General features: G+C 62.1%; 1 protein-coding gene across 6 annotated transcripts in view; it reads right to left on the bottom strand.

Annotated features, from left to right (window-relative positions):
- ADGRB1 (adhesion G protein-coupled receptor B1) overlaps positions 1–24,218 on the bottom strand; it is an 82,901-nt gene that overhangs the window by 34,853 nt on the left and 23,830 nt on the right. For all 6 annotated transcript variants that reach the window (XM_082433450.1, XM_082433452.1, XM_082433451.1 and 3 more), the window contains exons 3-17: positions 23,812–23,973; positions 22,762–22,872; positions 22,242–22,406; positions 21,956–22,120; positions 21,385–21,549; positions 20,911–21,075; positions 20,596–20,697; positions 18,869–18,975; positions 18,463–18,657; positions 18,227–18,295; positions 17,399–17,507; positions 13,293–13,436; positions 12,777–12,852; positions 12,570–12,672; positions 11,641–11,684 (exon numbers count right to left, since the gene is read on the bottom strand). In XM_082433450.1, coding sequence (XP_082289576.1) covers positions 11,641–11,684; positions 12,570–12,672; positions 12,777–12,852; positions 13,293–13,436; positions 17,399–17,507; positions 18,227–18,295; positions 18,463–18,657; positions 18,869–18,975; positions 20,596–20,697; positions 20,911–21,075; positions 21,385–21,549; positions 21,956–22,120; positions 22,242–22,406; positions 22,762–22,872; positions 23,812–23,973 — 1,882 coding nt within the window. The remainder of the gene's footprint in view (positions 1–11,640; positions 11,685–12,569; positions 12,673–12,776; positions 12,853–13,292; positions 13,437–17,398; positions 17,508–18,226; positions 18,296–18,462; positions 18,658–18,868; positions 18,976–20,595; positions 20,698–20,910; positions 21,076–21,384; positions 21,550–21,955; positions 22,121–22,241; positions 22,407–22,761; positions 22,873–23,811; positions 23,974–24,218) is intronic.

Here is a 24,218-nt window from a genome sequence, read left to right as displayed (position 1 = left end):
AGCCCTGCCTGCATGCGCCAGCCCAGAGGAACCACCGGTGACTCAGAACACAGGCGCCCTCTCCTGCCTCCAGGCCTTGATCTTGACCAGTCCCTCTGACCACACACCCTCCTGTACCCTGGCTGACTCAGCCTCGTCCTTCGGGGCTTCCCCGAGGCACTGTCATCTCCAGGAAGCCTCCTCAACCTCCTGCTCTGTGCCCAACCCCCATCTGGTCACTGGCCTGTAAGAACCCCCAGAGCAAGCCCAGGTCAGCTCCATCCCCTCTTGGCTCAGGGCCTGAGGGCAATGCTTGTGGCCCTGGGGACCCTGGGGGATGGATATCTGCCTGACCTGGGTCTTGCTGAGTGCATCGCCAGGTGAGACCCATGCCCCCTCAGGCCTGCGTCCCTGCCCGCGTGGGGCTGGCTCTCGCGGCACTGATAGTGTCTCAGGCTGGCTCAGCATCTGTGGGGCTGTGACCAGGGCCCCCAGGGCTTCTCACGTTCCCCACGATGCCACGATGCCGATCTCCTGGCTCCCACCTGGCACCAGCCACGCTCTGAGTCAGGGCTTCCGGCCGCAGGCCTGCCCCCAGGCTAGAAACCTGGCCATCCTCAGGGCTCAGCAGCTCTTCGCCTGACCCACCCCACCCACCTGGGCAAGGCCACCGGGGCCCCTGGAGAGGCTGGGACCCTGAGCTCCCCGCCTCGCAAGGAAGTCATCTGGCCTGGGAGCGCCAGGGTCCCGCTAAACCCCAGCCTACCTGCCAACTCCTCCCATCTCAGAGCCCTGCACCCCAGGAACCCTACCTGAGCCCTTTGCCCCTCACTCAGACCTTCGCCTGGTGCACCTCTGGCCCAGCTCTGTCCAGCCTGTCACCTACCCCTACCAGCTGAGGGGCCAGCGCCTCGACACCCCACCCCCTCACGCTCCAGCCGCTGGTGCACCTGGGGGTCAGGCTGGTCCATCACTCACTCATTCAGCAAGCGCGTCCCTCGCCCGCCTGCTCAGGCCCTGTGCTGGGCACTGGGCACCTCCACAGGCACTTCCCTGGCTCCAGGAGATCCCAAACCTCACCACCCTCAGCTGGCCCAGCTTTGTCTCCTCCAAGACACCCTCCCAGACTGCGTGGCCTCGTGAGCGCTCCCCTCTGCCCTCCACCCCACCCTCTCATCTCCTCGGGCTGGCGTCTGACCCTGTCTGCTGCAGTCTACCTCCAAAACTGTGCCATGGGAGCGTCCTGGTTCCCATGGGGGGGGGCTTCAAATCCCCCAAAAAGCTGAGACCACCACCACCTTAACTGTCACCACAGCCTCCACCCTCATGGCTCTCAATGAAACTACCACCAACATCAATAACATCACCATCACCATCACCACCAACACCATCAACAGCAATACCAGCACTACGTATTAGAGAAATACAAATCGAAACTACAGTGAAGTATCACCTCACACCAGTCCGAATGGCCATCATCAAAAAATCTATAAACAATAAATGCTGGAGAGGGTGTGGAGAAAAGGGAACCTTCTTGCACTGTTGGTGGGAATGTAAATTGATACAGCCACTATGGAGAACAGTATAGAGGGTCCTTAAAAAACTAAAAATAGAACTACCATATGACACAGCAATCCCACTACTGGGAATATACCCTGAGAAAACCATAATTCAAAAAGACACATGCACCCCAATGTTCACTGCAGCACGATTTACAATAGCCAGGACATGGAAGCAACCTAAATGTCCATCAACAGAGGAATGGATAAAGAAGATGTGGCACATATATACAATGGAATATTACTTAACCATAGAAAGGAACAAAATAGGGCCGTTTGCAGAGATGTGGATAGACCGAGAGACTGTCATACAGAGTGAAGTAAGTCAGAAAGAAAAAAACAAATATCATATAATATTGCTTATATGTGGAATCTAGAAAAATGGTCCAGATTAACTTATTTGCAAAAACAGAAGTAGAGACACAGGTGTCCAGAACAAACTTATGGGAACCAAGGGGGAAAGAGGGGGTGGGATGAATTGGGAGATTGGGATTGACATATACACACTACTATGTCTAAAATAGATAACTAATGAGAACCTACTGTATAGCACAGGGAACTCTACTCAGTGCTCTGTGGTGACCTAAATGGGAAGGAAATCTAAAAAAGAGGGGATATATGTATACATATAACTGATTCACTTTGCTGTACAGCAGAAACTAACACAACAGTATGAAGCAACTATACTCCGATAAAAATTAATACAAAAATACAATTACTACATTGAAAAAGAAACAGCATTACATTATCAACAGCCCCACCACCAGCATCAAGAAAGACACAATAATACCACCACCAACATCATCAGACCATCATTACCACTACATCACCACCATTGCCACCACCACCACCACCAATATCATCAATACCACTACCATTTCCACTCCATCGCCACCATCCCCACTACCAACACCACCACCGTCACCACCACCAACACCATCAACACCATCAGCACCACCATTACCACCCTGTCACCATCATCAGCAACATCAACAGCACAATCATTACTACCACCATCACCACCAACATCATCAGTACTGTCATTACCACCACATCACTGCCATCACCACTACCAACACAATCAACTTCAACACCACTATTATATTATCAACAGCACCACCATCGTCAGCATCAAGAATGACACAATCATACTACCACCATCACCATCATCACCACCACCACCACCATCACCACATCCCCATCATCACCAACATTAATACCACCACCATCATCACTAACACAGTCATTACTCCCACCATCACCACTACCAACACCATCAATATCATCATAAATACCACTACCATTTCCACTCCATCACCACTATCCCCACTACCAGCAACACCGTCACCACCACCACCACCACCACCATTATGTTATCAACAGCGTCATCATTACTACCACCCTCACCATCATCTCCACTACCAACGCCATCACCATTACCAACACTAACAGCAGCAACAATACACGACCATTATTACCACCATTGCCACCGCCACCAACAATCACACCATCAGCAGCAACACTACCATTGCACCAACATCATCACCACCACCATCACCATCATCACTACCATCAACAACACATCATTTCCAATGCTATCACTCTCACCACCAATACTACCACCATCAACAGCACGATCATCACTACCATGTCACCGCCATTTCTCCATCTGTTTGGTCACCACAATCACATGATCACCATGGTCACCAGCATCACCTCCGCTGTTAGCAACATCACCATGACTGCCATCACCTCTGAACCAGCACCATGTCTGTGGACCGACACTAGCTGGTAACTCCCATCACCAACATTCAACTCGCCATGTCCAGGACACCGTGTAGGCGGAACCCGTCTTGCAGGAGGCCTCACCACCAACCCCATCAACCATGATGGGCTGAACCCAGGCAACCACGCCATCGCCATTATCCATCACACCCCTGACCACACCCCACCCTCCAGGCATCTCCTAGTTCACCTGCCTCTCAAGATGAACCTCAAGCTTGTTTCATCATCCCCCATTTCCAGGTGCCTCTGCACCAAGGCCAAGAAAGGGTAATGGACACCCACGGTCACCCTGCCCTCCCTGCCAAGTTTTCCTGTGTCTACCCCACATCTTGCCCTCCCGCATCCCTAGTCAGCTTCCTGCAGAGATGAGGACATTAGTCCCTGCCCTCCCAATACCATACCAGCAAACCACTGAGCCGCCTGGCAAGCTGGGGTTTTGATTAAGACTTTTCTGCCTCAGGAAACTAGCAACTGCACACCCCGAGCGGAGGGAAGCAAGTGTCTTGAGGGAGGAGGGTCACCGTGCGCCCTCCAGGCCCATCCCAGTGGCAGGGACCCCGCAATCCCCCAGCCCTGTCCTCACCAAGCCTCTTCAAGATCACTGGGGCCATCCAAGTTCAGGGCTTTGCAGGGTCAGGACCCGCGAGCTGGCTGTGTGACCCGCGCAAGCCTCTCCACCACTCTGAGCCTCAGGCTTCTTGTATGAGGTCTGGGGCCTGGTCTGAACTTGGAATGAGCTTTTGGCAGAAGGACCAGGCCCAGAGCAGGTGCCCAGGAAGTGTCGCTCTGTCCTTCCAAAACCCAGTCCCATTCTGCCTGTGCTTGATTACCTCAAGGCCAGAGAGCTCACACCTCTCTGCTCCTAAAAAGTGGAGCTGGCAGAGGCCCCCAGCCCACCTCTCACCACTTGTACCCCAGCACCCCAAATGCTCTCTGCCTCGGTGCCTTTGCACATACTGTGCCTTGGGCTTGGGGGGCCTCTACTACCCTCCTGCCCCAGGACTCCAGCTCCCCCTCCCCAGGAAGCCCACTCCTAGAGGTGGTCCTTTATTCCCAGCACGTGGGGCAGCTGTGCCCCATCCCCCTGCCCCCCAAGGGCACGTGCTTTGCCTGAGTGGCTCACTGCTGTCCCCCCGCAGGCTTCTTGGAACAGGGTGGGGGGAGGTAATGACGGCATCTACTTGCTGAGCATTTCCTGGTCCAGCTCCTTAACGCATCATCTCGTCAAGGAATCACAGCCGCCCCTTGGACAGATGAGGAAACTGAGGCTCAAGGAGGCTAAAGGGTTGCCCACAGTCACCCGTCAGTGAGAACAGGGCCAGGACTGGCGTCCAGGCTGGAGGTCAGAGCTCTGCTCCGCCCCCCACGTCACACAGGGCCCGGAACATGTGCCAGGTGAAGCACCTCCCCATTTGACACGACCGTGCAGGGCGCAGATGGAACGACGCTGTGACACTGTGGGAAGAGCGGGGGCAAAGGCCTGGCAGCCCAGGGCGTGCGGGCCTGGGGAGCGGCGAGCGGGACTCCGGAGGATGCGAGGCAGACGGGGGCCCTGTGGGGGTGGCAGGGCCTGGGCAGGGGCAGCCCCCGCACTGACCCCTCCTCCTGGGAGGACGAAGGGGGCCCAAGTGCTGGGCGTGGGTGAGTGCTCAACCGAGGGCTGACGTCACTATGAAGACACAGAGCTCGGGAACATCGAAAACAGAAGGACAGACAGACAAATGAAATTCCTGTCAGGAGCGGCCTGAAGTACCTTTGTCTCCAGCCAGGCCTGGTCCTTCCCGGAGAGCCCCTGCTCTGTCCTCACCTGCGCCCTCCCTGCACCAAGTGGCCCAACGAGGCAGCTGTCCCCCTCCCCCTAGGCGGCCCCTCTTGGAGCCCCCAGGTCTCAGTGGAGGAGGGAAGTGAGTACCCTCCCCCCTTCCTGGCACTGCCCCGTGCGCTCAGGGCCCGGCACTGACCTCCCCGTGGGCGCCCCCTCCTCCCTGAGGGCAACTCCAGGCTCTCCTCCTTGTCCCCCCCCAACGCCGCCATCACCAGCGCGGGCACAGGAGGCAAGGAGGAGGCGAGGCCTTGAAGGGGCCCCGCCCAGCCCCAGGCCCCGGCGGTGCCACACTCCGCTGACCCCTCGGCCACTTGACCAGGGACAGACAACGTGGTTAACTCAACCTGCCCCCGCCCGCAGCTGCCCTGTGCACCCCTGGCACCCTCCCAACACCGAGCCGCCCAGCACTGCCCGGCGTGGCCCCTGCTCCCATCCAGCAGCCCCTGGGGGCTCAAGGCTGCCCACGTCCTGTGCCTCCCCTGACCCATCAGCCCCGGACCCTCACCCTCGAGTCTCCATGGACACCACACTCATAGGGGCGCACACCCACACCACTGACACAGGGGCACCCAGACACACGGGGCCCCGCGGAGGTGGGAAAGCACCGGGACGGGACGCAGCTGGACACGCCCAGTGGGAGACTCGTGGGCCCTGACTCCGCCCCAGAAAGCCCCCCACGCTCAGGCACCCCCCAGACCCTCGAGCACATGTCTGTGACGCCCCCAGCCTGCTCCTGGCACCGAACCCTGCCCCCTTCCCCAGACGCGCCTCACTGGGGCGCCACTGGCCAAGCAGTGCTCTTTCCAGCAGGAAGAAAAAGAGGGCGAGAGGGCAGGGGCTCTTAGAATAAGCCCTCCTGGGGGCTTCCTGTGTACCCGGCGTGGGGGGAGGTGGCACGCTGGATGAGGAGACCCAGGCCCTGCGCACGGCGGGCCTCACACTCTGCTGGGGGAACAAACATGCGGCTACACGGAGTTGCTGCAAATGGGGGTCAGAGCTGAGAGGAAGGGGACAGGGCTGGGGATGTAGAAAAACCGGCAGAAAGGCCTCCAGGAGCAGGTGGCTTTTGAGGCTGGAGAAGAGGGCACGGGGACCATGGACAAAGGCGCCAAGTGTTCCAGCTGGCACCAAAGAGGGGAGTGGCGAGGGGGCCCACGGGGTGGCCAGCAGTGGCTGCGGGAGCTGGGCTGCCAGCAGGGCAGTGGGGACGCTCACTGCCCCAGGTCCAGAGCACAGCTGCTGCCCCTGGGCCGTGACCTCATGGCTGTCTGTCCCTTCCAGCTCCCAAACCCGGCAGGGGACAGGCAGGCCCGGAGCTCAGACGCCCCTGGAAGAGAGGGCAGGCCCACCGTGGGCCTCTGCCAGACCCCTGCTCCCCAAGGACGAAGTAGGGGGCGGCTCAGAGAAGGCACGGGCGCTGGGGAAGGGGCTGGGCTGAGTCCAGAGCAGAGGCTAGGACGGGTGGGTGGTCGCGCCTCTGAGAGCAGCTCTGCACCCCTCCCCCAGCCCCAGCCCCCATCCAGGTGGGGGGAGCAGAGCATGTCCCCCCACCTCCCTCCCGTGCTCACTGATGACGTGGATCCCGAGGCCCTACCCCGGCCGCCAGGGAGGCCTTCTGTGTCGAGCCCGTCTCCTACCCCATCCCCCTCCTCGTCCCCCTCAGCCGGCCTCCTCTGCCCCCATCAGGAACCAGCCGGCGGGCGGCGTGGGAGAAATTGGGCTGGGAACCGGTCGCTGACAGCGACCTGGGGACCCTGCCAAGACTCCCTTCCGCTTGCCCCCCTCGGCCTGGCCCCTCACTGCCCTCTCCAAGGAAACCAAGGATGGGGGAGGGGCAAGGCTCTTAAAGGGACCAGGACACGTACTTGGGCAAGGACCCCAGGGAGGGGGCTGGCCCTGGGTCCTCAGCGTCCCCCAGGACAGCTGCACCCAGCAGGGCTGGGGGTCGGCACCGGCGGGGAGAGAGCGCAGACTCGCACGACCCACGGGGCGACCCTGGGCTTGTCACTCTGGGCCCCGGTCCTCAGCCGGACTGAGGAAGCTTGTGTGAGTAAATCGGAGGGTTCTAAAGGTGCCTGGAGCGGGCTCAGGCTTCGGGAAAGGACCCCACAGACTCTGCGGGAACACCACGCCCTCCACCAGCCTGTCCCAGCTTCTGCTCTGCCGGCTCAAGTTACAGCGTAAGGGTGCCAAGTGCCCCAACCCGACTGAAGGGGAGGCTGCTGCAGGACTTCTCAGAGCCTTTATAGCTGACTCGAGTGTGGACCCGGCAGCACAAGACCCTCCCTGGAGCCCACGTGGGACTGGTATCGGGCAAAACACCTCCCGAAAGAAACGCTGGCGTAGCAGGACGAGCACCATGGAGCGCGTCTGGCCCAGGCCTGGCCTGTCCTGACGTCCCCGCACTGGGCCTCAGCTGCACCATTTTCAAGTGAGGGCAGAGCAAATGATTTCTGAGGATCTTGCCAGCTCTGACTTTTATGCTCTATGTAATTCTTGTTTGTCTTTAAAAAGGAAACCGCAAAACATTTGCAGCTTCTACGAGTGAAAGATCCAGGGAGCTGTCCTTTCAGAACCACAGAACTTAACTCCAGGGATGTGCTCCTGGCCTTCATCAACCCCTGTCACCCACCAGCCCATCCTCCCTGCACCCATCCTCCACCCACCCACCCATCCACCCTCCATCCATCCATCCACCTACCGACCCACCCATCCTCCACCCCCCCATCCACCCACCCATCCTCCATCCCCCTAAACATTTGAGAATTCTGCAAAGTCCCCCTTTCCCTCCTTAACAGCCCTGCTCCCAAGGCCCTCACTGCCACTGGTCAGGCTGGCGTAGGTGTGCGGGGGTGAGGGGGGGCGGCCTTAAGCCTCGCTGTGAGCAGTCGCCCCAGCTGTAGATGTTGAGTCCGTGTGTGCGTACAACTGGGGGCGAGGCAGTAGAGGGTCTGCCCTGTGGGTGGAAGCCTCTGACTCAGACTTTCCAAGACGACTGTGTCACATGGTTGACTGTTACGTGTGGCTGGAAGAGGAGGCAGCCCTCCACGCACATGACACGTGCACGACTACATGTGAACATGCACGAGTGACTCCAGATGAGACACGGGGTAGGGCTCAGCGTGGGACCAGGGTCAGGGCTGAGAGTGGGACCAGGGTCAGGGCTGAGAGTGGGACCAGGGTCAGGGCTGAGAGTGTGACCACGGTCAGGGCTGAGAGTGTGACCACGGTCAGAGCTGAGAGTGTGACCAGGGTCAGGGCTCATCATGTAACCAGGGTCAGGGCTCAGCGTGGGACCACGACAAGGGCTCAGTCTGGGATTGGGAATCTAGGCTCCTTCAGTGACCAGGGCCCAGTCATGGGTCAGAAGGTCACTACTTCTCAGCTGATGGTCACTGATGGCTCTCACCCCCCACTGGCACCCCCCCCACACGCACACAATTCTGCAGACACGTGAGACCCTTCCTCATCCAAACACACACAAACACAAGCCCACACCAGCACAGACCTGATCTCTGGGCACACTGGTGGAAACAGACCTGGGGCCCTGTCCCTGGTGCCCATTTCAGGTCACCTGGGAAACCCTTGGCTCCTCTGAGCCCATTTATGTGAGAAGTGGCCCCGCCCTGCGGTGGAGGGAGGTGCTGTCCCGCACAGAGCAGAGGGGGGAGGGCGGGGGAGGGGGCAGAGCCAGCCACCTTCTCCCCGTGGCCCCCCTCCCTCAGTGTCAGCCTCTGGGTCCCAGGCTGTCCAGCTCTGGATCAGATGCCTCAGTCCCCACTCTGAGCTGGACCACAGTCCTTCTGGAGCCTCAGATTCCCCAGAGGTAATAGGCACAGTCAGCAGGGCTCCCGGGGCTGCACCCAGGACTGCACAGGGAGCTTGCGGGCAAAATGCGTTTCAGGGGGCTTCAGACACAGCACAGCTGTTGTCACCTCCCCACTGTCCTCGGGGCCCTGAACCGAGGTGCAGAGACCGTAACGATCCCATCTATCCAGAGGTGACCGGCGGTGGGCAAAGCAGGCCTGGGGCGGTGGGTGGGCTCCCCACACCTGAGAGCAGAAGGGCGAGTGGAGGCCACGGCCAGCTGTGAGAACCCGTGGACCTGGCCGCTGTCCTCTCCCCACTCCGCTCTCACACGCAAGCAGGCAGACGCCGCCACGGGGGTGCAGGGCTGAGGCTTCTGGAGGGTGGAATCTGCCCCAGACCATCAGCCCCAAAGGACAGTGAACTTGACACTGGGCTGGCCAGACCTCTCACAACCTGCTGCCCTGGGAGAGCAAAGGGGATGGGTCCACCGCTCTGGAAAGCAATTCACTACCAAGACCTCGGAACGGTCTGGGGGACTCAAAGCCAAGGGGACGACCAGAAATGTGAGCAGCGCTGTCCAAGCGAGGATGCTGGGCCGCTGGGTGAACCGGGCACCGCCAGGGAGCTGCGGGCAGCCTTTGAACAGCCTGTTGGGAGGGTTTCTGGGCTGTGGGGAGGGGCTCGTGCTGACATCAGGGATGGACTGCAGCCGCTGCACAACCTCTCACGATGGCCAGGGGGGCCAGCCTGGATACTGTGAGAACGTGGGCCCTCTTTCTTGTTTTTTCTCTTTTCACCCTTTTCTGATACCCCGTTTTGTACAAAGAGTTCATGCCGCTTGCGAAATCCAGAGAAAAACAGTCGACAGCAACCAAAGCCAGAGGGCCAGTTTCCCAGGGTTACAGGGTCCGCCTCAGCTCTCCCCCAGCCCAGCTCCCGGCCCCAGACCCTGTCCTCACACCCTCAGAGCCAGAGTGGGAAAGGGCAGTGCAGTCTGCCCTATGGCCCTGCACACTCCCTGCACACACAGGGCCTTTGCACTGCCTGTTCCTTCTGCCAAAATGCTTGTCCCCAGACACCCATGTGTACAGTGCTGTGTCAGGCCTCTGCTCAAACACCACCCTAGAGAGGCTTCTGTGAACATGCTCTGAAAGGCACCTCGCCCCACCTGCCACTAGATCCACTGCCTCCACTTCTTGGCATGTGGCACGCCCTGACAGTTTCACAGGGATCTATACGTTCCTAATTTCCTGTTCCTACTCATCAGGCATAGGAGGAGGCTGAGGGCCAGGACCTTGTAGAGGAGTGCCTTGTCAGTGGTCAGTAATCACTGGGGGATACGTGGGTGGGCGGGTGGGTAGATGGGTAGATTGGTGGGTGGATGGGTGGATGGATGGGTGGATGGATGGATGGATGGCGGGGTGGATGGGTGGATGAGTGAGTGGGTGGGTAGATAGGTGGGTGGGTGGGTGGATGGATGGGTGGATGGGTGGATGGATGGGTGGATGGGTGGATGGATGGATGGATACACGATGATCACATCCCTCCCCAAGTTCCCATGGTTCCTGGCACACTGCCCCTACAAAGTGGCCCCATGGCCCCTGCAGCCTCCCCGCACCCCTGCGCCTCTCTAGCTGCCTGCTCTTCCTGGCCACGCCTCCTGTTCCTCCTGTACCTTCCGGCCTCCACACTTTTGCTCAAATTGTGCTTCTGCCCGAGACCCCTCCCTCACATTCTCTGCAGGGAAATGTGTCCTCCTTGAGTGTCAGCCACTCCGGGAGCCTCCCCTGACCTCCCCGGGATGCACCTTCGTCACTGCACTGCCCATAGTGTGAGGGACTCGCCGCATGTACCCCCTGGCCCGGGTGCTGGCCTGGGGACTGGCGGTGCCAGGGCTGAGCAAGGCGGGTGGTAACAATGACACGCAGCTCTCTGACCACCCCCTCCTCAACGGATACCAAACCCCTTGCGGGGAAGGCCCAGCCCTCCCCAGGCCCACCTGGCCCATCAGGATCCAGACATTAAGCTCTCTCCTGCCCAGTCTCCCCAGATTCTGACCCTCCTCACCTCTGAGGGCCGCCCCCACTTTAGGGCCTTTGCACAAACTCTTCCCTGTGACTACACGAGACCCCACCCACCTTTCCCTTCGCCTCCTTGGGTCTGGGAGGACACCCTGCTCTGGGTGCCCACACGGCCCTGTGACCCCGAATCACAGCCCGGCCAGTCCAGACCAATGCCCCGCGCCCACCTGTACTCGCCGCGCTGCGGCTCAGGCTGGCGCCACGTGCTGGACAGGGAACCGGGCCCGGGGCCCCAGAAGCCCCCGCCTCTGCTTCCTCTCTGATCCCTCTGGGTCTCACCCAGCTGCCCCAGCCCGTGGCGGTGCTGCTGCCTGTCACCTGGTCCGGGGGACCCCCACGCCTCTCGGGACCTCCACACCCCTCGGGACCCCTGACGGTGGACTTCCCTGGGAGGAGTGCGAGGCCGGCTGGGTGCGCGCCCTGCTGCCTCAGAGCCTGAACTAGGCAGGGAGAGACCGTGCTTGACAGACGGGGTCGGGGGGACGGTCGGAGGCCCTGAACCCGAAGCCCATGTCCCTCCCCTACTGGGTCAGCCTCCTCCCCCATCCCCCCACCAAGTCAGCCCCGAGGACCCGAGGCCACAAAGCCCAGATGAACTTACACATCCGTCTCATCCCACAGGATACAGGTCTGGTTGGTGGTGCCCTGGAGAGAGGGGAGGGGTCAGGCCACCTGCCGCCCTATGAGCCGCACCCGAGGGTCACTGTGGGGTCCACCCGTGGGCGTGCCAGGCGCCCTCCCTCCGCTGTTCCCCAGAGACAGAGTTTGAGGAGGAGGAACTGAGGCCCAGAGCAGGGGGGGACTGGCCCGGCCCCTACCCCTGCTGTGTGGCTTTGGGTATCTTCTGTCCCCTCTCTGAGCAGGGCCGGACAGCAGCGGCTGAAGCCCAACTCTAGATGCCCAGGTGACCAGTGCAGCTGGACGCAAAATGGGCTAACACGGAAAGCCTGGGGTCAGGGGGCACAGGTGGGGCTCAGCAGACACCCCTGTCCCGAGGGCTGCGGTGTGGTAACAGCAGGATTCCCACTTGGTAAGGGAGGGAGCCAAGGCAGAGAGAGGTTGAGCGAGGCCCAAGGCCTCACAGCGGGAAAGGAAGGCCTGGCTCGTCCCACAGCCTGGCCTGGCGCTGCCCTGTCCTGGCTGGGTAACCGGGGCGACTCCTGGCTCTCGGCTGGTCCGAGGGCTTCGTGGCACCGGCTGCTCTGAGGCCCGAGGGAAAGCGCCAAGGAGCAGGGTGTAGAGGGTCCGCGAGGCCGGGGCAGATGCGTTTCTCATAGAGCATGGCTCTCTCTTCCCCGAGGGAACAGCCAGGCCGACGGGGCGGGGTTGAGCCTCAGCTCCCACACGGCCCTGCTGGGTGACCCTGGGCAAGTCCCCGCAGCTCTGCCAGCCTGTATCCCCACCTGTCACTCGGGAGTAAGGGAGCTCTCTCTCAAGGCTGACGCGAGGTGGAGACGTGTGAGCACACACCACACGTGGGATCAGGCAGAGGGGCACGCGCACGCAGACGTGCACACAGAGGGCACTCACGTTGTACATGTGGGCGAACTCGATCTCCAAGGGTGTGAGCAGGGAGCGGGGAGGGGGCTTCACGGTCACCGAGATGACCTTGGAGTTCAGGACGGTCGTGTTCCTGGGGGAGAGCCGGTGGGCCGTGTCGGGGTCGGGAGCTCTGCGCCCTCACCTCCCCCAGGCCTGGCCTCCCTGACCCCCACCCCGTGTGCCCGCGGCACCCACCTCTGCAGGGCCAGGAAGCTGCCCAGGTTTCTGTAGAGCACGGTGCCCACCACGAACACGGACGAGTCATCAGCCTCTGGAAGACAGCACCGCGGTCACCCTCCTCCCGGCCACCCACAAACCGGGACCCTGCTTGGGCAAGGGGAGTGTATGTCCCCCCCGACTGCGGATGCAGCACTGCCTGGGTCCCCCTGAGTGACTCCTGAGACCCGGGGACTGGCAGGGCACAGTTCATCTTCCTGGGAACCAGAGTCACCTGCTGTGTGACTCCAGGCAAGACCCTCTCCCTCCCTGCGGTGAGGGGGTGCATTGGTCCATTCAGCCAAGATTGCCTGGGAGCCTCCCAACACAGGGAGGGCAGGGAGGGCTTCCTGGAGGAGGGGGCAACCCGGGGAACACTAAGAAGAGACGGATGCCACCCTAGCCCTCGAAGCAGCAGGCCAGACTCCAGAAGGAACTTCCTGGGGGGCAGCCTCAGACTCTGGGGGGCCCCTCCCACACCCCGAGGCTCCTCACCTGCCAGCCCCGTGGAGAAGACGCTCTTGGACACAGTGACCCTGTCCTCTGGCACCTTGGCCCAGTCGCCCGTGGCCCGCCAGCCCTTCATCGGGAAGCTGATGTCCGTGGCTCCACTGGCCGGGAGCTTGTGGATGCTGAGGACTGGGGTTCGGGAGGCAGCAAGAGGCGACAGAGACAAAGGGAGACAGAGACGGTGAGACGCAAAGTCGGCTCACGAGAGGAGCCTCGGCCCTGGGACGGGGAGTGGGCCCCGGAGCCCAGGACCACGACACGGGGCTGCTCCTGGCTCAGAGTGGGTGCAGCGCGCACGGGGCCACCCAGCCAGGCGGGAGCCTGACACCAGCCTCCCCATGAGGTCCAGGGCCCGGGCGACTTCCTGGTTCCTTCCAAGCCCTCAAATGACACTCCCACCCCAGCAGGAGCCCCAAGGCCCTTATGAGGACCCAGGCCTGGACCCAGTCCCCGTGGCCCCAGAGGTGCCAGAGACGGGTTCTGCAGGCAGGTCTGCGGCCACAGAGGGACCCACAGGGCGTGGTGTCCACCTTGGTGCCCCTCCCTGGGACACTGGAGCCCAGCCCTCCCCCTTTGGGCTCTGCTCTGTAACAGGGACAGGGACAGATCCCTCCTCACAGGGCCGGGACTGTAAAGGGGCCAACGGATGGACCAAGGTGGAGAGGGGACCCGGGAAGGAAGGTGCTGGGTGTGGGGAAGGGCTCCACTCAGGGTGGAGGGGGATGGGCTGCGGGGACACAGCACGTTCGGGGAGAGGCCAGGGCAGGGAGAGCTGGCAGCCTGTAGCCGTTTCTCCCGAGCTCTCCCTGTGGGCGCCTGGCAGGCCTCCTGAAGACACCAGCCCTGGTGGGCTCTGTCCAGCCCCGCCCCAGGCTTCCCAGAGATGAAGCGGCAGATGGGCCTGGGAGGACAGGAAGGGGCGGAGTGGGGTCCCATCGTCTCTGAGTCCCTTCATTCCAGGCCCACCCACTCCAGGCAGACACTGCTCCCCTCACCCAGCACCCACGGCCTGGGTTGGGGTCTGCACCGGGGTGGCCTTAGGTGTAGGGGGAAGGGGTAGGGGCTTAGGAACCAACAGCCTCTCCTGCCCGGCTCTCACCTGGCCTTCCCCCACCCCTGGGGTCTCTTCCCCAGCAAAACCCCACTGACCAGCTGATGCCCACCTCCATAACTTTGCTGGTGCAGCACCTGCCTGCACTCTTGTGCCCCTCCAGGCCTGGCTTACCCGGCCGTGCCCCCCTCCCCCACCGGCCGTGCCCTCCCTGCACCTGTGTGGTCAGCTCTGGGGCCCAGGGCACCTTCCCTGCAAGAGGGACGGGCGCCCCTGTCTGGGTGCCCAGCCCAGCACACGGCTGGCCCTCTGTGGCTGAGGTCCTCCCCAAGGACAGAACGAATAAGCAAATTCATCCGCGCCACACGCTTCCGAACCCCAACCATGTGCCTGGGACTGTTCTACCGCTGAGGATGCAGAGGAAAGCGAGACCCTCTCCCAGAGCCGACAGGGAGCGGGGGAGACAGACAGTGGCCCAAGCAGAGAAGAAACAGGTGGACTGTGGTCTGCTGGGCAGCGCTGACCCCTGGGCGGGGCACCTCCAAGCAGGGTGGCCAGGAAGCCCTCCCTGAGGAGGTGGCCTCTGGATAAAGACCTGGAGGGGGTCAGGCTGCTTGGATTCCTGGGGCGAGTGTTCCAGCAGCAGGGCGTAGGGAGTGTATGATGTGTAGGGTGCGTGGGGTGTACAGGGCGTATGGGTGCACAGGGTACATGGGGTGTGTGAGTATATGCGTGGGGTATAGGGGGTGAATGGGGGTGTATGGGTGCATGGGGCACGCAGGGTGTAGGGTACATGGGTGTGTGAGTATATGCGTGGGGTATAGGGGGTGAATGGGGGTGTATGCGTGCATGGGGCACACGGGGTGTAGGGTACATGGGTGTGTGAGTATATGCGTGGGGTATAGGGGGTGAATGGGGGTATATGGGTGCATGGGGCACACAGGGTGTAGGGTACATGGGTGTGTGAGTATATGCGTGGGGTATAGGGGGTGAATGGGGGTGCATGGGTTCATGGGGCACACAGGGTGTAGGGTACATGGGTGTGTCAGTATATGCGTGGGGTATAGGGGGTGAATGGGGGTGCATGGGTGCATGGGGCACACAGGGTGTAGGGTACATGGGTGTGTGAGTATATGCGTGGGGTATAGGGGGTGAATGGGGGTGTATGGGTGCATGGGGCGCACGGGGTGTAGGGTACATGGGTGTGTGAGTATATGCGTGGGGTATAGGGGGTGAATGGGGGTGCATGGGTGCATAGGGCGCACGGGGTGTAGGGTACATGGGTGTGTGAGTATATGCGTGGGGTATAGGGGGTGAATGGGGGTGTATGCGTGCATGGGGCACACGGGGTGTAGGGTACATGGGTGTGTGAGTATATGCGTGGGGTATAGGGGGTGAATGGGGGTGTATGGGTGCATGGGGCACACAGGGTGTAGGGTACATTGGTGTGTGAGTATATGCGTGGGGTATAGGGGGTGAATGGGGGTGTATGGGTGCATGGGGCGCACGGGGTGTAGGGTACATGGGTATGTGAGTATATGAGGGGTGTAGGGGGTGAACTGGGGGTCTAGGGTGCACAGGGTGCATGGGGTGTATGGGTGCATGGGGCACACAGCGTGTAGGGTGTGTAGGCGTGTAGGGTACACGGGTGTGTGAGTATATGGGGGGCTAGGGGGTGACTGGGGGTGTGAGGGTGCGTGGGGTGGGATGGCTAATGAGGACTAATGGGAAGGAGTCCAGGGCCTCCTTTGGTGACAAAGGGTGGGCCCTGAGCGCCCCTCCAGGGGCCATGGGCGGGGTTAGGCAGCTGGGGAACCAGCCTCCACAGTGAGGTCCTGGGCCAGGGGGGCTGAGAGCTGCAGTAGCCACCCGGTCCCATGCCCGCTCACGCACGGCTGCATAAAAGCTCTCCCCTCTCTGGGCCACTCCCATCTCACCGTGAAGAAAGGCCCAGTCAGCCCAGTGAGGAAGGGAAGGAAGGCCCAGCCGGCCTGGTGCCACCACTGATCCCACCTGCCAGGTGACCTCCATTAGCACCTGACCCCCAGGCCCGAGTCTCCCCACCTGCGAGATGACGGCTGTCCCCGATCCCCTGGCCTCAGAGGTCTCCCCGGCTCTGGGGTCCTGAGCTCTAAGGCAGAAAGGCAGGGCCAGCCAGTACTCTGGGAACCTCCAGCTTAGCGAACGTTTGTCCCGGCCCAGGCAGGTCCCCAGGTGTGTGCTAATGCAGCACAGCTGACCTAGGATATGTCACTAGAGGCCCGAGTGTCTCTGCAAGGGATGTGACAGTCTCCCTCCTTGGTGCTGTTAGGACCACAGCCGGGTCCAGCGCCCACTCCTGGGTTCCCCACTGTGAGGAGGAACCCTGACAATGGAGATTATCTGGGGAGGTGCCCCAAAACAGGGAGGACTTGACAAATGTGGCCCAAGAGAGCTATTTAAGGGGACGTTGATGACAATCGTTAAATGTAACTGTGTAGTATTTGTGCTGACAGTCACCACTGAGCTCTCAGGTCCCAGGCCCATCTACTGCTCCTCCTGACCCCACAAGGCCAGCGCTCCTGCCTTCCCACTTTAGAGAGTCGGTCAACACCACGGAGCTGGGTGGAGCCAGGCCCCTCTGACAAGCCACTTCTGGGAGCGGAGGACTACGTAGTCCTGCCTTCAAGGTCCCTGCACAGAGAGGGCACCGGGGGGGTGAGGACAAGTCCAGGTGGGCCCCCAGCCCCAGGGAGGTGGAAGCAAGGGGCTGGCTGTGGCTGGGACTTCCTGGTGTGCCCCACGATTCGAGGTCTCCAGGACCTTGTCTGGGTCTGAAAGCCCCTACGCCGACCCCCTCCCGGGGTCACATCAGACCATCGTCAGAAGACTCGGGTCTGTGCACCTGAGGATACAGAGATCATCTTAGAACCCGGCCCGGGGGTCCTGCAGGAAGCATCTGGCGCTGCTTGTTTACAGACAAGGAAACTGAGGCCGAAGCGCCCTGCCCAGCGCCGTGGGGCAGGGGCCTGGAGGTCGGCGCAGCGAGGGCTGGGCTTACCCAGGTTGTCTGTCACCTGGTACGCGTCCCGCAAGTCCTTCATGCGGAAGCCGATGACGTCCACGAAGTCCTCCACCAGCCGGAACAGCTCCTTGGCGTTGGGGCCCATCTGGAGGGGAGGCGGGGGTCAGGGAGATGGTGGGGAGCAGCCCCGCAGAGAACGCCAACCACCGGAGCTCAGGGTCCCCGAAGACCCCTGCGCCCCAGCAGGGACACGCCCTCTCGCTGCTCTGCCTCCGCCGGCCTCCTTCCCTCATCTGTTCCCTCCTTATCAAGGTCCTGTCGGTCACTCCCTAGCCCCGCAGGGCTCTGGACCTGACTTGGGAAGCAGATGGGGACCTGAGTCTCCATCGCCATTGTGTGGACGAGAACACTGAGCCCAGAGGGGCTGCTGCGCTCCAGCCCGGTGGCCAGGGGTCCAGCTGGGAGGAGAGCAGAGGGTTTCTGGCCGCTGCAGTCCTCACCCCGGGTGCTGCCCTGGGCACAGGAGTGTTGGCAGGTTCCAGGTCAGCCTGGGAGGAAGGGAGGCGGGCCAATTTCTCCAGATGAGAAAGAACCGCCACGTCCTGGTGTGTACCCCACGGCCAACACGTTTTCTCACACCCCTCCCTGAGCCCCACGTGGTGAGCCACTGCCCTCCGACGGGCGGGGAAGCCGAGGTTCAGAAGGATTAAGTGACTTCCTCAAAGCCACGAGACTGGCAGAGGCTGTGCTGGGATTTGAACCCAAGATCCCACCCTGAGCTGGCCTGGGGCTCAGGGAGCCACCAGAGACGCCCGCGCCCATCCTGCTGCTCTGACCGCAAGAGTCCCAGCCTGGCGTCCCTACCAGCTGGGCCTCCTCCCACTTGTCCCGGTTCTCCTCCGCCAGCAGGTTGCTGATGATCTGGACAAAGTTCTGAAAGGAAGAGGAAGAAAGGCCAGTGAGCAGAGAATAAGGCACCAGAATCACGGCTCAGAATGTGACCAGGGTCAGGGCTCAGCGTGGGACCAGGGTCAGAGCTCTATCTGAGGTCAGGGCTCTGTCTAAGGCTGGGGTGGAGGACAGCCCTCCTGGGCGCCCACCTGTACATCCCCCGGGGTGGGGCTGTAGTACGCCCTCCGGAAGATCTCTGTCATGTTCCTCAGGACATCGATGGTGGAGAGCAGGTCCCCGCTGTAGCTGGTCCCATCCTGGGAGATCTCTACCAGTGTCTGGATGACCTCGGAGACCCCCTCTCCGGGCAGCCCGCGCTGAGCCTTTGCCAGGTGCTCCCGGGTCTGGGGAGGTGGAGGGTATGAGTGCCATGACTCTGCAGGTACCAAGGACCTCCCATGCCCAGAGGGTCCTCTGCAGCCCGCAGCCAGTGGCCATGGCTGACTCACGTCCACAGAGTGTGCCACTGGGGACACAGGGTTATGTCTGAGGACGGAGGGCAGAGGTGAGCCCTGGTGTGATGGGTGGGGCGGGAGACCCCGGGGCCGGCCTCACCATCATCTGGATGTTTCGGTAGTCGATGGAGACACAGCGGATGTAGGTGGGGGGCTCCCAGTAGGCGATGCCCTCCTCGTCCAGCTCACAGCGTCGCAGGATGAGGCCTGGGGACACGGTGGGTCAGCTCTGTCTCCCACTTCTCTGGTAGATGCCCACGTCCGGGGTGGGAGTCCCATCCCCGGCTCCCAGGCACAAGCCCCTCTGGATGAGACCCTACAGCCCTAGAAGCAGGCACTCGCCTGTGGCCTCATTCCAAGAGCAGAGCTGGTGTGGGGGCCAGGCCCCCCTTGGTTTCTTTCACTCAAAACATTTCTTTTTTTTTATGTTTGTTTGTTTGTTGCTTTTGTTTTGTTTTGTTTTGTTTTGTTTGGCCGCGTGGCTTGTGGGATTTTAGTTCCCCAAGCAGGGATTGAACCCTGGCCCTCATCAATGAGAGCTCGGAGTCCTAACCATTGGACCGCCAGGGAATTCTCTCACTCAAAGCACTTCTGCGCAGACGCCACAGGCCAAGCACTGGAACCTGGCAGGAGCCAGGCAAACCTGCAGGCAGCCCACCGGCGTGGAGGCAGAGCCCTGGGCCGAGTGAGGGGCTTCAGTGTTCAGCCCGGGGCCTCTCCTGGAGCCCCTTCCTATCCAGAGCCCTGGGGAGAACCAACGGCCTGGCCCCTGCCTAGCTCCACCCCTGGGATCAGGGGCCCCCGATGGCCCGGGTGTGCTGCGGACACTGGGCAGCCTTGGGGCTGACTGGCATCAGGTGTCGACGGCCTGGAACACGGGCACAGCCTATGACTCAGAACTTACTCCCAGGGAGCCAGCCACAGCTGTGCACACACACAGCGGTGGTGACCCTAGGGAACTGCCACAACCCTGTCATCCAACAGGAGCCACGGGGCAGGACAGCACACCTGCTCCACAGCATGGTGCAGCATCAAAATGAGAGGTCATACATGCAGACAAAAGGCCAGAGGAGTCACACCGTTCTGTGACTTGTATTTTATTCATTTGGCTTCCCTGTATTTGTAAGACGCTACCCAGAACATGTATTATTCTGGGTAGGGGGGCTACAACCACAGCTGGAAATATACAGCCTCCACCACGTGGACCAGCCCTGTCGGGTGGTGCGGCACTCACAACACACTTGTTTTACAGAAGGAAAACCAAAGTTCAGAGAGGTTAAGTCACTTCCTGGATGTCACACAGCAAACAGGGGTAAAAAACTGCATGCACTCCTCAGATAAGAGGGGCGAAGAAAACCAAGCCAACCAAAACCAAGCTGTCTGCCCGAGCTTGATGCACCGAGCCCCTTCTGGGAGCCCACCCTGCTTTTTCCACACCTCCCATCACTCCACAGGGCTGCATGGGGATTAAGATGACGGTGTTCAAAGCCGACTTCCCACTTAAGGGCCCCCAAGCCCAGGGCAAGTGTGTTAACTCCTCTGTGCCTCAGTTTCCCACATGTAAATGGGTGACTTTGTGGGACATCGCACTAAAGGGCTTCATACTGGCGTTGGCTCCTGGTGAGCTCTCAGGACGCGGTGGCCCCGGGCCCCCGCCTGTACTGCACCAGCCTCTGTGTGCACAGGGCTGCCTGGGCAGGGTCTGGGCCACGTGCCCTGAGCTGACAGCTCCGTGGGCGGGCCTGTAGGGGCATCTCCGTGCCTTCCATGCACCTCTGTGAGGAAGGGACAGGAGCCCCGCACAACACCTGCCCCGTCGGCCCTCACCTGTGGCGTTGCGAGGACACCGGACTGCTGCCACCTCTCCCGCCGGGGTCTCCTTCCAGATCACAGCGCCCAAGTTGTCCTCATCACAGATCTCATGGGGCTCTGCCAAGGGGCTAGAAATGTGAGTGGCGGCGGGGTACGGGGGGTGGGCCGAGACCTGGCAGCAGGGTCAGGAAGACCAAGACCCCTGCAGGACATCTATCCTCACGAGGGGGAGTCTTTCCCCAGTAGAGCTAAGCTCCAAGCTCCCTCCCCCGTCACTCAGAAGGCCCCTCCCCAGAGTCCAGCTGTGGGGTGGGTGTGTGGGACACTCACCGGGACACCGCTGGGCACTGCACTGCCGGTATTCATCTTGTGGGCCCCGGCAGGCTGCTCCCCCAAAGAAGGGCCCCAAGCAGGCGCGTTCCCGCCGCTGTGTGCCACCTCCACATGTGACACTGCAGCCGCCCCACGACGTCCAGACCTGCCACTTCCCATCCACTGTGGGACACGGCCATGCACAGAGCCACGAGGATGGGGATGAGGAGGGTGCGGACACAGGGACGTAGGGGCGGGAAGCCACGAGGAGAAAGAAGTCGAGACCCAGGGAGGGGAAGCCAGAGCTCAGACTGACACAGGATAAGACAAACGCCTCACGTGCACTGGTCCCTCACGGTCACCCCCGCGGCCCCCCACATCCCCGGGGCCGTGTACAAGGGCCCACCATGAGCCCCCCGGGGTCTCACCCCTCCCGAGTGGCTCACGCCCGCCAGATCCCCCCACCCGCAGGCCCCGGAGCACGGCCCTGACCTGGACACTGCTGCAGGAAGCAGTCTCGCGTTTCCACCCAGTGGCCCTGGCACTCGGCGCCCCCGTACGAAGGCCCGTTGCACTCGCGCGTGCGCTGCTGCCGGCCCTGAGAACAGCTGGCGGAGCACGAGCTCCAGCTTGACCACTCATTCCAGTTTCCATCCACTGCCCGGCCCAGGGGAGGAAGGGGACGGGAGGGCAGCGTGAACAGCCAGGGCCCACACCCAGCCTGGGGCACAGGCGTGAACACCCCACAGGTGTGGCCACCACACCCCCACGAAGTCTGAGGCACGGGTGTGACACCCAAGAGGGCATCACCAGTTGCTCAGCAACTGGAGTATATGGACACTGCCATCACCCCAACGCCCACGGGACGCGAGTGAGAACGCCCCAAGGTCTCCAACCTTCAGCCTGATCACAGCCTGAGGTTCCAACCTCTGAGCCCCCTAGCAGGTGGGTCTGAGCAGGCAAAGCGGGGCTCCCGGGGCTGGCCGGTGGCCCACTGGGCCCTTCCCTTCCCTTCCCTTCCCGCCCCTGTCCCACCTCACCCGGCGCCCTCCCTCTCACCTACCAGGGCACAGAGCGATGTTGCAGAACTTGGTTTGCTTCTCCGGGCCCTCACAGGGGTTGCCTCCAAACTGGGGTGGCCTGCAGGTGCGCGTGCGGTCCCGGAAGCCGCGGCCGCAGGTGCTGGAGCACAGGCTCCAAGGCGACCACTCGTCCCAGGCGCCATGCACTACGGGAGGAACAGAATACTCTGCGACCCCTGTCTGCCGGAGCCCGCAGCCCGGTCACCCGCCCCTGACGCCCCGCCCCCTGCTCCTGTTATCCCCGCCCCCCCACGGCGCGCCGCCCACCTGGACACACGGCGGAGTTGTTGCACAGGCGCTGCTCCCGCAGGGGCCCGCTGCACTGCGTGCTGTAGGAGGACGACACGCAGAAGCGCGTGCGGGTCTGCCAGCCCTCGCCGCAGGTGCTGGAGCACACGCTCCACGGGGACCACTCCTCGGCCGCGGGGTCACCTGTGGGCCCAGACCTACAGCATCACAGGCCTGCTGCTGCCCCTGCACCCGAGCTACGGTCAGACCCTCAGGCGGCCGCAGCAAAGCCCTTGAGCACCCCACCCCTTTTTTTTTTCTCGACAGTCCCCTTCTCCTCACACCACTTCCCCTAAATCCAGTGTGCCTGGAGACGAGCGCCTGGCACCTGAGAGATTAGTCTAATTATGGAAAATTATTACAGTCATTACTTAGAAGCAACGGCAATTAATAACGTATAGTACTTGCCCAAAGACCTAGTCCCCTGAAACCAACTTTCCCCACTTCCCAGGGTTTTAGTGCATTTGCGTGTCAGCCCCGCCCAGCCGCTGCCACTCACCTGTCTGCGGGGCCGGAAACCCAAACTGCTGCAGCTCGTCGCCCAGCTCCTCGCGCCGCCGGGCATCCGTGGACCGCAGGGACTGGCTCCGGGAGTTGGTGCGCCCAGCGGCTGCAGGGCGGGTTCAGGTAAGCGTCCAGGACGTGGCCTGCAGCCCCCGCCCTGCAGCTCTAGAGGGGCGCTCTCGGCCCTTGGTCCCTCGGTCCCTCGGTCCCCAGCCGCAGCAAGGCCCGGGCTTGTCAGCACCAGGGCCACTTGGCCGCACTGGACAGGTGGGAAACTCGGGACCAGGGCACCCTGGCCTGGCGCCAATCCCTGTCTGGTCCAGTCTCCCCTGCCCTGCGCCCCTCCCTCTCTTCCTCCGGGGCCCGCAGGAGTCACCTGCGGGGCAGCACGTCTGAACGGCTACTGCCCCCCGCGGCCCAGCCCCGACACCCCAGGGCCCTCTCCAGGCTTCTGAGATGAGCTCCTCTCCCCAGGAAAGTTCGTCGGGGAAAAAACAACCCGAAGAATGACAATCTCATTATAACTTGATTTAATTTTATGGAAGCAGCTAAAATATGCATGAGGTCATTAGAGAGCCTTATTAGAGAAATACATCCTGGAGGCAGCATCCGGCTGGGACAGTCGGGTCTGGCCAGGGCTAGGGATGGCGGTGGCGGGACAAGCCCCACAGCCGGCTTCCCACGTGCACCCCAGAATTCCCAATCCACAGGTGCTAAGAAAGGCCCATCCAGTCCTAACACCGGGTCCCACCCCTCCTCCTGGGACCTTACTTCTACTGGTCCCGCCCCTGGAAGGCTCCACCCTCTGACCCCGCCCCTGCCCCAGGTCCCGCCCCTCGTAGCCCAGGCCGTGCCTGGGCCGGCCCCGCCCCGAGCGCCCTCCCTCTCTACCTCACCCGGCCAGGCCCTGCCCGCCCCCCCTCCCCGCGCCAAGCCCTTTTCTCCGCCCGGCCCGGCCCAGTCCGGGTTCCTGCCTCCACCTGACCCCGCCCCGCGCCCCTCCCTCTCCCGGCTCCGTCCGGGACGCGCCAGTCCGCGCACTCACGGCCGCAGGCCTTGCGGTTGCACAGGCGGCCCTCCTCCAGCACCCCCTCGCAGCCGCCGCCTTCAATGCCCGGCGCGGGCAGGCAGGTGCGCGTCCGCGTCTGCAGGCCTCCCCCGCAGTCCCGCGTGCACTCGCCCCACAGGGACCACAGCTTCCAGCCGCCTGGTGGGGACCAGAGGGCAGGGGTCAAGGCCAGGGGCAAAGGGCTGCGGTGTCTTTCGGGGAGTGACCTCTAGGGGTCTCCCAGGCAGGGATCTGGGGCACAGCGGCCCCTGCGAAGAGGCCTCCGCGTCGGAACCAGCACCAGCACCCTGGAGGGTCAGCTAGGAGGCGAGTGTGGGCCTGGACGGGGTTGGTGATGGGGTGTGAAGCAGAGGCCGACAGGGCAGGGAGGGGCAGAGGTGCCG

The sequence above is a fragment of the Balaenoptera physalus genome (genome assembly GCF_965194825.1).
Source record: "Balaenoptera physalus genome assembly, chromosome: 17".
Taxonomy (NCBI): Eukaryota; Metazoa; Chordata; class Mammalia; order Artiodactyla; family Balaenopteridae; genus Balaenoptera; species Balaenoptera physalus.
This window is presented reverse-complemented; position numbering and strand designations above follow the sequence as displayed.